We start from the raw sequence: 13,333 nt of genomic DNA on the forward strand, positions 1-13,333 counted from the left end.
TCTATCAGCAGTCAATCTGGTACATCGCAAAACAGCACAGCATCCTGGCGTGATATATTAACATTTTCAAAGCCTTATACCGTGACTCCAGCTGCTGCATCAAGACCAGGACAGGCATCACAGACTCCTTCAACATCATCACAGAAGTACAGCAAAGCTTCATACTCTCCTCATTCCTATTCCTCTTGGTTATCGATTTCATCATGAGAAAGACAATGGTGGGTGCGGACTTTGGCATCCTGTAGCAACACCACAGTTGAAGGACCTGGATTTCGCAGATAACAATGCTTTGCTGGCCGAAGAATTGCACACATTCCAAGACATGACCACCAGTCTCGAGAGTGGTGACACCAAGGTTGGTCTACGGATCGGCTGTGAGAAGACCAAGACAATGACAACTTGACAACAACAGAGTATCAAGAACATCAACCATTTTCTATACCCATGAAACAACATCTCCAGGGAGGATGACATAGAGATGAACATCTACGCAAGAATCGACAAAGCAGCATTGGTCTTTCAGCAGCTTCACACGGTCTGGGCATTCAATACCATCAGCACATCCTTGAAGTTGCGACTCTATACGTCTACAGTAGTACCAACTGCAATCTATGTCAGCCATGGAAGAGAACAGCAAAGCTTTGTTTTTCTCTTCCATGATCCTGGGAATCACATGGAGACACAACATTACCAACAATGGAAAACAGAGGACTGGTCAGAGGGGCCTTCAGGAGATGGAGAGGTCACTGAAGCTGGCAGGAAACATATTTCATCACCCGGGGAATATGTCACATCGGGAGGGCAGGAGAATGGACACTACCAAGCTGGCCAAAGAAAACCTGATGAAGTACATTTAAGGAGGAGCTCTAAGAGTGGAACGCCTGGGCTGGAGCGTAAGAGATTGTGATGGACCAGGGCCGGTGACAAACTCTTGCTGCCCATTGTCACATATGGGACCGATGGGGTTAAATCTAAGTCTAAGTCACGGGGTTTCAGAGCAAGGGGTTTATGCTAGAACTGAACAGGACTCTAGTTAGAACATAGCTAGAATACTGCTTATAGTTCTGGTCACCACATTACAGGAAGGATGTGATGACACTGGAGAGGGCACAGGAGGGATTTAAAAGGATATTGCAAGGAATGGAGAATTTTAGCTATGAGGAAAGGTTGTATAAGCTAGAAAAGAGGAAGCTGAGGGAGATTTAATTGAGTTGTATAAAATTATAAAGGGCCTAGATAGAATGGATAGGAAGGACCTATTTCCATTAGCAGAAAGATCAACTGGGTCCATGGAGTTAAAATAATTTGTAGAAGGGATTAGAGGGCAGTTGAGGGGAAATGTTTTTCGTCCAGGTGTGGTAGGGGTCTGGAACTCATTGCTTGCAAAGCTGATAGAGGTAGAAATCCTCATCACATTTTTAGAAAGCTCTTGAATATGTACTCCAAGTGCTGTAACTTATAAGGCTGCAGACCAAAAGCTGGAAGGTGGATTAGGCTAGATAACTCTTTTGCAGCTGGCACTGAATGATGGGCCAAATAGCTTCCTTCTGTGGCTTAAATTTTTCTATGGGCAGGATTTTTTAGATGGCGGGGTTTCCTGCCTCGGAGGGCCAGCAGAAAAGCATCTCTGTTAATACAGGCTGCCCCACAGCATTTTAATATTTGGTGGGGGTGTTAATTGGCTAAGGGTGAGCGTTCCACCCACATCTGGGGAGGTAGTTCTGCCTAAGAGAGCTGCCGGCCAATCTGATTGGCCAGCAGCTCTGTAATCCCAGCAATGCCAGGTTCAAGCAATAGCCACTGCTGGGACTACAACTAGTCCCCAACGAAGAGGAGCTAATGGAGGCTGGACTGAAGGCAAGTCCAGGGTATTGGTTGGCAGGCCCCAACAAGGGGGGTGGGGTGAGGGGTTAGGGGTGGGGCCGGGGTGTTTGAAAAGACGGGGGTGAAAGGTTCAAAGGGGGTATGACTTTGAAGGGTGCCTCTGATGGGCACAGGGTTCCTCAAAGGAGGGTACTTCCTCCTTGCCCAAAACCAGCTCACGCAGCTAAAACTGCCGGGTTACCCGCTTGGCATGGGCCTCCATTGCTGCAAGTAAATTAGCAGGTAGATGGGATGAGGCACTTAAAAGTGGCTATTAATTGACCATTTAAGGGCCCCAATAAGCCCAAGGGTGGGCGGACTGCCTGCGCCTCCGCAACTCTGACATAAAATGGGAGACAGGTTGGGGGTGGACAGGTAAGCACCAGGCAGGCTACACACTGGCATTTTATGAGCTTCCCCGCTTTCAAACCCACCAGCAAGAGAGCATAAAACCGTATGGCCTGAATTTTCAGGCAGGAGCAGGATCGGCCGGGAAACAGACTGCTGGCCGCAATCGGCCCCCGACTGTGATTTCACGCTGGCTACAGGCTCAGGGGGCAGGCGATGATGTCAATGCCGGTGCAGGCCTGTGCTGACAAAGCTCCCCAAAGGCAGTTGGCTGCCTCAAGGAGCTGAAGATCCGAAACAGCAAAAATAAAGGATTCAAAAGCTGGGAAAAAAAAGTGTCCATGCATCATAATCAGTCACCTGAAAATTTAGCTTTATTTCACCATGGAAATCTCATCTCACCCGTGGACGAGGTTTGTTGAAAAATGCAAAGTCTACCTGGTCAATTTGCCCGTCCGCCAACGATAAGGTTGGACGGGCTACGTAAAATGCCAGACAATTGCGCCATTAAAGGTGCTTAATTGCCCTCTTGTCAGTGGGCGCTCTTCCAACTTTTGCGCATGCCTGCCGACCAAAACAGATGACGTCAGGATGCTCACCTGACGTCATCTTGCGTGATTTCACGTCCGATCGGGTTGGGCGTGCATCTGCCCGATCAGTGTAAAATTCTGCCCTACGTTTCTATGGTGCTTATCCTCTTGAGGAGAAAGTTGGATAGTTTTTACAAATGGTGCGTGGTCCATTTACTGCTTGGAGTGGTTGAAAATTAAGGGAACTCTCAACAGGCAATATCAGATCAACAGACAGTCTGACCACTGCCCTTGGAATTTATTAAGTATTTAAAGTGTTCCTTTTTCTTTGATTTTTTTTGCCCAATGTCTTGTTCCTGCATATAACTGGTCTGTCTTCTTCATCTCATATTTTTTGCTAAATTCATCATTGTTTGTTATATTTAACTGTTATTGTTATCTATCCTACTTGTTCATTCTTATCATGTGCAGATTGACCTATCAAGACCTCCCAAACCACTTAATTCTAACAGAAGTGACCACAGAAAATTCTGCCTCTAATTTTAAATTTAAGTCCAAGGTTTGGAACAGTGTTACATAACCTGTAACATTTTTCTTCTCTCAAATCACACACGCTTTCTGAAAGGTGGTTACCTGTTTGAATTGTAAATGGTTCCGGATATCTGTTGCACACAGCTGTAGCAAAGTGAGATAGCGATTTTCTGTTGCAACCAGTTCTTCTATTGCTTTCATTTGCTTTTCCTCCATTTTACTGGCTGATGTAAATTTGCTACTAAGTTCCACATAAGATGAATCATCCATGGTAACTATGCCTGCAGGAGACACAATTAGGATTACTGCAGTTATGTTGATTAGATGCCTCTCTGTTACCCTTTGGCTAAACTATCCGTAAAGAATTGGAAATATGGTCTCATGGTTGAATTTAAATACAGTTCTTGTGTAACCTGATCTTGTTTTGTAAATCACAATTTCCTGTAAATTTAAAATCTAATTCTAAAAATCTAATCCTGGTCCTTATGATATGAATCCGGGTGATCTACATTGAACAGAATGTAACGCCCCAGTTACATTTGCCTAGCTAATACATAACATAAACAGTCCATGTTTGTTTGCTGCAAGCAATCATGGAATGTTCTAGACTAATATTGCTTCATGAGCCATCCTACTGATCAGTGGTTTAACCGAGTCAGTATTTTAACCACTAATAATTTCTTAGCTACATACATACCTTTTCAGCACATTTCAGTTTTCTTAATATAAATCGTTCTTTTAATTCAAAATAAATGCTTCACACTGTGCAATTTTCACTGCTACTGGATCACTGACAAGAACGACAGGCTAGCAGAGAGATTTTGCTGCCAAAGCAATATCTGCAGTTGTGCTCTCATTGGCTAATTTTAACTCCAGAGTTCCGGATCAAATGAATCCAAAAACAAACTTCAGAATTGCTTTAAAGCAGAAATAAAATGTCACATTTAATTTTCATGATCCCACAATTCCATATAATTGCTGGACAACTGTATGAAGAATTGTGTGTGTGTGTGTATATGTGTGTTAGTGATTGTTCTGACACACTAAGTACTTTTGTGCCATAGCTCTCAATGTGCTATTTGATTGCCAAATAAATATACGTAATGTAATTCTTAAGCAGGGTGTGATCTCAGTATAATAAAAACAAGGGAACTTCCTTCCTGCATTCATATAATTCCAAATGTTAGTGCATGTTAATGTTATTTCTACCACTCCCAAGAACTGCTGTATGTATCATAACTAAGAAAGGTTGGAGCGAATTCAAAATAGAATAGGTGCATTGTTTGTTTGTGCATAATTGCAAAACAAAAAATTGCCTGGAATGTAATTCTGCAGCATCTTAAAATGCATGGCGTCTTCACAGAAAAACTATTATATTCAACTGTGCAAGTATGTAAGTGTCTTGAAAAATACAACATGAAATGTGGCCCTAGTCCACAATCAGTATCACAATGTTATATTGTCTTTATGCATTTTCAGTCTGCAGACCATCACAAAAGTTTCTCCCATTTATTCTATCGATATCAAGAATATATTTAGTAAATGCTTTTTTAAAAAAAAAAGGATATGGTTTTGCTTTCTTTGGACATAATTATTTAGAAATTGTACATAAATCTATTCGACTGATTTGAAATAAGTAAAAAAAAAACATGCGCTGAATCTTCGGCTTGGCAAGCGGGGGCAGGACCCACTCGTTGAGGCGTAAAATGACGCGGGGTGACATTGGGCGGGCATCCCAACGTCACCGCGTGTCATTTAGATTTTCGAGTCGGCTGCGCACCTGCCAAACTGTCAAAGGCCTGTTAAGGCCATTAATTACCTAATTAAGCCTATTAAGAAAGCTGCCAGTCCAATCTTAAGGTTGGCGGGCAGGCAAAGAGCCCAGGCGGCCTTCGCCTTATTCATGGAACCTCATCCACGGGCGGGATGAGGTTTCATGAAGGATTTATCAATTAAATAAATTTTTTCATTAAAGTTCATTGACATGTCCCAGCTCATGTGACACTGTCACATGAGGGGACATGTCTTACATTTTTTTCATTAAAATTTTAAAAACTTAACATTTATCTCCCTGAGGCACCTCTGTGCCTCAGAGATTTCTGCGCACTTTTGCACGTGCACTCCTGACTCAGGGAACCCCCACCCCCAGGGGGAGTGCACAGCGCTTCTAGGTGCGCATCACGCTGGGCAGGACTTAATTGGCCCGCCCATGTAAAATGGCAGCATGGGCCCAATTGGGTCCGCGCCTGCCCCCGCACAACCCCACCCCCAATGGGGGGAAAATTCTCTCCATGATGTTTGCTAATAAATTTTACTGAATTTAGCCCAGGTATTCTGGCAAAACATGTAACGGACTGGGTATTCTCCTTCCATTTGGCATAATTACTATTCACACACAGCCAAACTGATCTCATTATCTCTTTGTGGATGTAAACAAAATACTTATATTAGAAGCAACATAAGAAAGTAAGAAGTGAGAAATCACCCATCAAGTACATTTCTTCTGCAGGTTATTAGCTTTAGATTGGGATCCACAACTTGCAGACTTTCCCAAGAGTTGAAAGAATTAAACTTCATGCTGGGATTCTGTTAAAGGAGGGGAGGCTAGGTATATGTCAGGCTATGTGGTCTGGCCGACTTAGTATCCAAGAAATAGTGTTCTGTACTGTGAACACTCAGTAAAGGGAATATTGTTTTCTGTAACTGCTTACATTGCACACTTGTACATTGGTCCCTATAGAGTGAGGTTTTTTCACTTCTGTCTAAAGTAAAAACGAACACTCAAAAACATGTAATAGTATGTAGTATTCTTCCTAAAATATAACATGCAGCTACTTAGAACTTAATAAAAGCAAGGCATAAAAGTCAGACTGTAGTTTGATTGTGCGCATTTCTCAGCATGGAACTATAGAAAGATGATTAATGCCACGTGAAAGAGAGATTATGGTCTAGATTTTGAGCTCAGCAGTGAACAAATGGTGCTCACCAATCATTGCTCATACACATGTCCACAGATGTTCTATGGTTTTTGCACTGTAATTTGAGAAATTCGAAATCCAGAATAGCGCAGCACCCCTCTAAAAGGATCAGAGACCTGTGTGAATAGGATAAGGAACTTTACGTCTCCTTAATTAATTAGACTGAAAAGTCCCCATTATGCCAAGCAAAGTCTAAACCAGGAAATATTTAATTCAATATCAAATCATGTACAGAAAAAAAGATAAAAAGAGGGAAAGAAAGATTGGATTAAGAGAGCACAATAAAAGACAGAAGAAAAGGTTTTTTAAAAGACTAACTTTTTAAACCTTCAACAATAATAAAAATCTGAAGGAATGAGACTCCACTATTAAAAATAAATTTTCAATGTCAGGAGAGGTTGTTTGGGGATAATTACGACTTATCATGCTGTTAAAAATTTACTTACACTTTGATGCACAAGTCCTAATCTTTCTGGGTTTAGTGGTCACACAATTACACAAATTTCGCACTGTTACATATAATTCAATGCTGAATCTCTCACTGAGATAGCAGTATGGCACAGCTTCTGAAAAAGCAAGGCAATCAGGGCTGCAATTTCCTGATTTCCACATTTAATTGCATATGTGCACACACCAGAAGTTGCTGTCTAATTTACACTTTAATAACAGTGAGTATTGAAATCTTCACTATTATTTCAATCACAAAATCCAGGCTTATATTTAGAAAGAAATCTCAAAAAACAATGGCCTGATTTGTTGAAGTGAGGCATTATTTGCACGCCATTAGCTATACTTGTAGATCCTGTTACAATTATGAGGTTTAAAAGATTATCATATTTTGGGACTGCAGCTTTTAATTTAGTTGTTTGGTAGTACTGAACTTGAATATTGCTGAAAAATGAGAATTGTCTAAGCTTTTCATCTTGCACTCATCAGGACACTTGCAAGGAAACCAATATAATGGGGAAAATAACAATTTATGCTGTATTTGAAGGTTGACAAGTGGTATTGCCATGGAGAATGCAGAACTGATGGTGACTGAATTAGGTGCCAAGCATTGTTCGAAATTTAAACCAGGCAGCTTGATCCTGTTTGGTCAAGGCATTGCCCTGAGGAATGAGTAGTGAATGGCTGTCACTTATTTTGTTTAGCTGAAACAGTCACAATGTGTGTACATGTTCTTTCTGTCTGCAAAGAACAGGGCCCTGTGTATTAATATATGTAGATTCCAGTACATACAAATGCATCACATTGAGAGCCCGAATAACAATCTTAAATTGGTTGTCAGTGTAGTTCTTAACACATTGAGAGTTATTTAGCAAATGTTGTCCAATTGCAGAATCACATCTAATGCTGGACACTGCGTTTTGAGTTTAGCAAGCATGGGCTGTTGGGTATGGTCTGTACCTTGCCCGTTGCGAACAACGGTGGGGGCATGCTATTTGATAAGATCCGCCAGTCTTTGGGACGTTTGGCCTACTTACCTAGCATCACACTGGCACTGAAATTCATATACCACATTACTCATTTGTGTGATAGGCAGAACGTCTTTTTTGGCTTAACGGCAACACCCTGTTAGTGGCAAATATCACTCATGTTGCTACTGCATAGTAGCAGCGTGAAACAGCTAGCTTCACCCGTTGCTCAAATTTTTGAGATACCTTGCCCTTCCAGAGTAATCCGAGGTAGCCTAGGCACTTTTCAGGGCCGAAAGTGATGGCCTTAAGCTCATTCGTGAGTTTGGGTGATATACAGCTCAAAATGATCTGATTAGGGTAGCCATAATCCTGCAGGATGCCTTTGATGCGCCCTATTTTAACATCAAGCTTGCATGGTGAACAAATGGCTCAGGCCCTATTTAGAAGGTTGCCGATAAGACCAATTTTATAGCGTGTGGAACTGTAAGAATCCCAAAGCATATACTGACCATTGAAGGTAGGCTTGCGGTAGGCCATGTTACAGAATTCCCTGGCAGATTTCTCAGCTAGTACGTCAAGGAAAGGGCGTTAATTTGACTGCTCCATTTTAAAAGTGAATTTAAGTGCTGGATGGAGCCCATTAAGACATGTAAGGAAATTGTTACATGCAGCTGCAGATTTAAATATAGCAAACGTATCATACACATATTGGAAATATGCGAGGGGTAGGAGGTTAGGTGTCATTGTATCGAAGACACGTTTCTCATGGAACCCAACAAAGATGTTTGTGAGAGCTGGGCCTAGAGAGGATCCCTTGGCAACACCATCTATTTGGGCATACATGGTGTCATTAAAACTGAAGGTAACTGCAAAGTTGCCAAGTTTATAAGTTGAATGAATACTGATTCACACAATGGTGGTGGATCTAGTGATCCACCAAAGTACTTAGTATACAAAGTACTTAGTGTGTCAGAACAATTACTAACACACACATGATATAGTGCTGCAGTGCAAATATCTATAGCTTCCTTAAGTGAAACACTGACGAATAGGCCAGCAACATCAAATGAGCACATGGATACAGCATTGCTATTGATATGCAAGTCCTGTATGGCCTTAGCAATTATGAAGGAAGCCTTCACCATCTATGTGGAAAACTTGGTCAAAACTGGTTGTAACAACTCTCCCAACCAATTGGCCAATTCATGTTGTGCAGAACTGGTCATTGATAATATAGGGCGTAGAGGGACGTCACTTTTGTGTGTCTTGGGCAGCCCATACATATGCTGACGTAGCGAAACGTGAGGGCGAACCCTGTCATATATATCACACGGTAGCTCATTGCCCTTACAAAAGGCGAGCGTTTTTTTAGCTTACTTTTGAGCAAGCCTGTCTGACTTTTTTCAGCAATACTCAAACTTTAAATTTGGGGTAAATGAAGGGGGTTGTGTGACCTGTTCTGCAGTCTGCCTGACAGTCAGTCTGGGTGGTTTGATTGTTAGAGATCAAAGGAGGGATTAGATTGTTTTACTAAGAAGAAAGTGCAAGGTATCCAAGTTTGGAGACAATGGCAGCAATGTCTGAGTTTACCATAATTAGATCCTGAATCTCCCAAAGTCCCAGAACAGTGTTATAAGTACTGGGTTGTAAACACAGAGATAAAAACAAAAAGCTAAAAGCTACTGCGGATGCTGGAAATCCAAAACAAAAACAGAATTAACTGGAAAAACTCAGCAGGTCTGGCAGCATCGGTGGAGAAGAAAAGAGTTGACGTTTCGAGTCTAACATGACCCTTCAACAGAACTGAAGTATAGTTAGGAGAGAGGTGAAATATAAGCTGGTTTAAGGTGGGGGGCGAGGGGAGAGAGAAGTTGAGGGTGGGGTGGTTGTGGGGACAAGCAAGCAGTGATAGGAGCAGATAATCAAATGATGTCACAGACAAAAGGATCAAAGAGGTGTTGAAGGTGGTGATATTATCTAAGAAAAGTGCTAATTAAGAATGGATGGCAGGACACTCAAGGTACAGCTCTAGTGGGGGTGGGGTGGAAAGACTAACAAGGTATTAGTTGTAGATTTAAAAATAATGGAAATAGGTGGGAAAAGAAGAATCTATATAAATTATTGAAAAAAAAACAAAAGGGAGGGGGAAGAAACGGAGTGGGGATGGGGGGAGGGGGAGTTTAAGATCTAAAGTTGTAGAATTCAATATTCAGCCCGGAAGGCTGTAAAGTGCCTAGTCGGAAGATGAGGTGCTGTTCCTCCAGTTTGCGTTGGGCTTCACTGGAACAATGCAGTAAGCCAAGGACAGACATGTGGGCAAGAGAGCAGGGTGGAGTGTTAAAATGGCAAGCGACAGGGAGGTTTGGGTCTTTCTTGCGGACAGACCGCAGGTGTTCTGCAAAGCGGTCGCCCAGTTTGTGTTTGGTCTCTCCAATGTAGAGGAGACCGCATTGGGAGCAACGAATGCAGTAGACTAAGTTAGGGGAAATGCAAGTGAAATGCTGCTTCACTTGAAAGGAGTGTTTGGGCCCTTGGACGGTGAGGAGAGAGGAAGTGAAGGGGCAGGTGTTGCATCTTCTGCGTGGGCATGGGGAGGTGCCATAGGTGGGGGTTGAGGAGTAGGGGGTGATGGAGGAGTGGACCAGGGTGTCCCGGAGGGAACGATCCCTACGGAATGCCGCCGGGGGGGTGAAGGGAAGATGTGTTTGGTGGTGGCATCATGCTGGAGTTGGCGGAAATGGCGGAGGATGATCCTTTGAATGCGGAGGCTGGTGGGGTGATAAGTGAGGACAAGGGGGACCCTATCATGTTTCTGGGAGGGAGGAGAAGGCGTGAGGGCGGATGCGCGGGATATGGGCCGGACACGGTTGAGGGCCCTGTCAACTACCATGGGTGGAAATCCTCGGTTAAGGAAGAAGGAGGACGTGTCAGAGGAACTGTTTTTGAAGGTAGCGTCATCAGAACAGATGCGACGGAGGCGAAGGAACTGAGAGAATGGGATGGAGTCCTTACAGGAAGCGGGGTGTGAGGAGCTGTAGTCGAGGTAGCTGTGGGAGTCGGTAGGCTTGTAATGGATATTGGTGGACAGTCTATCATCAGAAATTGAGACAGAGAGGTCAAGGAAGGGAAGAGAAGTGTCAGAGATGGACCATGTGAAAATGATGGAGGGGTGGAGATTGGAAGCAAAATTAATAAATTTTTCCAGGTCCCGACGAGAGCATGAAGCAGCACCGAAGTAATCATCGATGTACCGGAGAAAGAGTTGTGGGAGGGGGCCGGAGTAGGACTGGAACAAGGAATGTTCCACATCCCCTATAAAGAGACGGGCATAGCTGGGGCCCATGCGGGTACCCATAGCCACACCTTTTATTTGGAGGAAGTGAGAGGAGTTAAAGGAGAAATTGTTCAGTGTGAGAACAAGTTCAGCCAGACGGAGGAGAGTAGTGGTGGATGGGGATTGTTCGGGCCTCTGTTCAAGGAAGAAGCTAAGGGCCCTCAGACCATCCTGGTGGGGGATGGAAGTGCAGAGGGATTGGACATCCATGATGAAGAGGAAGCGGTTGGGGCCAGGGAACTGGAAATTGTTGATGTGACGTAAGGTGTCAGAGGAATCACGGATGTAGGTGGGAAGGGACTGGACAAGGGGAGAGAGAAGGGAGTCAAGATAACGAGAAATGAGTTCCATGGGGCAGGAACAGGCTGACACGATCGGTCTGCCGGGACAGTTCTGTTTGTGGATTTTGGGTAGGAGGTAGAAGCGGGCCATCCGAGGTTGGGCGACTATCAGGTTGGAAGCTGTGGGAGGAAGATCTCCAGAGGAGATGAGGACTGTCATTCATCCATTCTTAATTAGCACTTTTCTTAGATAATATCACTACCTTCAACACCTCTTTGATCATTTTGTCTGTGACATCTTTTGATTATCTGCTCCTATCACTGCTTGCTTGACCCCACAACCACCCCACCCTCAACTTCTCTCTCCCCCCGCCCCCCACCTTAAACCAGCTTATATTTCACCTCTCTCCTAACTATACTTCAGTTCTGTTGAAGGGTCATGTTAGACTCGAAACGTCAACTCTTTTCTTCTCCACCGATGCTGCCAGGCCTGCTGAGTTTTTCCAGGTAATTCTGTTTTTGTTCTGGGTTGTAAACAGTTGTGCTGTAAATGGTCCATTTACTCCTAAGATGAAAGGGAGCTGGGATCAAAGATAGCTAATCAGTGTTTCTACGTAGATACAAGGTTAATGTGTTTTACATTGCCATGGGGAAGAGGAAGCCATTTTTGAGATCAGATTACAGGCTTCCCAACAAATCAATGGATATCACAGACAGATAGCAGAAGTTGTGTGTGGGGGGCAGAGAGAAAAGGCTGCTTGCCTTTGTGAGCTATCACAGCCGAATGCAGAAGGGAGACAGTCTCTAGTCAAAGAGACGTATTGTGCAGCCTTCTACGGATTCTGGGAGATTTATTCTGGCATGGCCAGAAGGAAGAATAATCATTGGAACAGGCTTTTCTGCTGGTGGTGGATTTAAGAAACTCTTGAAAAACTGAGGAAAGCGCCTGGAGACGGGCCACTCGAAGTTAGTACTTGACGAAGCAGGGATTCGAGAATCCATTGGAAGCTGGGAACAACGGCGGACTGTTTGCTTTAAGGGCTGTAATTCCGGGCAAAGTGCAATGGGTGATAAGTTACGAAGGGGAATGTCACTTTCTGTAGTTAAAGTACAAACTTCCTAAGAAATGTTTTTTTTTTGTCATTTGTTACAGTAAAAGTTTTAAAATTTGAAATCTTGCTGTGTCATTCTTTCAGCTATTAACTGGAAGTTCAAATTTCTTTTTAAATGTTATTGGTCACTATGGAGATCAGAACAAAATATATTTAGCTTTCTAAACATTTTGTTCACAAAGTTGCTGGAAGTGCAATGGGGCAGTGAGGGAAACAGGGCATCTGGGACACCTTGGTACACAGGTCAAACTGTCTATCTCTTTAACAAAGGAGATTAAAGGATTGGTAAATAAAGAATCACTGGGAAGCAGGGTAACTTAGAGTGGATGAAAAATAAAGGGAAGGAAAGAAATATTAATTGAGAGGGAAAAAGAGACAAGAGAAAACTAAGATTTAAAAAAAATATATATTTACTTAATGTCTTCAAAATCCCCAACAAAAATTCACAACCTGAAAGAAATTGACCTTATTCCCTTCCTTAAAAAAAACACATGTCTAGATATGTCACACAAAATAAGTATTTTTTTTAAAAGAAAACGACGTCCTTCTGAGGATCTCTAGTAACTTCATGGGACCCCCTCCTCTTTTGGTGAAGCAGTCCGATAATTTGGTAGCTGCTATCAATCCATTTGATCTTAGCAATCTCCTCATTCTCAAGCATCTGTTTTAAGCTTGCAATGTCAATTCACAATCTCTTCTTGTTAACATACTTCGTAGAGTGAACATTCTCCCAAAGTGAATTGATATCTACAAGACATTCTATAGGTAAAGTTCCTGAATTCCCTTTTCCATTTAAAACTTCTGCCAGTATCTTTGACATAAAGAATGCCATATCTACAGTCTTCAGTTGGAAGCAGACCCGGCAATGTTTTATTGGCACCATGGAGGGAAACTTGCAAGCATCTTTATGATGCATGTAGATGATTTGTTGTGGGTGG

The 13,333-nt window shown here is 42.9% G+C and overlaps 1 protein-coding gene across 9 annotated transcripts in view; it reads right to left on the reverse strand.

Annotated features, from left to right (window-relative positions):
• The window catches only part of arhgef37 (Rho guanine nucleotide exchange factor (GEF) 37), a 170,137-nt gene that overhangs the window by 102,149 nt on the left and 54,655 nt on the right, over positions 1–13,333 (reverse strand). For 5 of the 9 annotated variants that reach the window (XM_078550727.1, XM_078550726.1, XM_078550724.1 and 2 more), the window contains one exon: positions 3,375–3,553. In XM_078550727.1, coding sequence (XP_078406853.1) covers positions 3,375–3,542 — 168 coding nt within the window. In that variant the 5' untranslated portion in view covers positions 3,543–3,553. Of the gene's footprint in view, positions 1–3,374; positions 3,554–3,969; positions 4,110–13,333 lie in introns of those variants that run through there. The other 4 variants (XM_078550723.1, XM_078550729.1, XM_078550732.1 and 1 more) reach the window with 1 other exon arrangement.

This window comes from Cetorhinus maximus, chromosome 10 (assembly GCF_964194155.1).
Source record: "Cetorhinus maximus chromosome 10, sCetMax3.hap1.1, whole genome shotgun sequence".
NCBI lineage: Eukaryota > Metazoa > Chordata > Chondrichthyes > Lamniformes > Cetorhinidae > Cetorhinus > Cetorhinus maximus.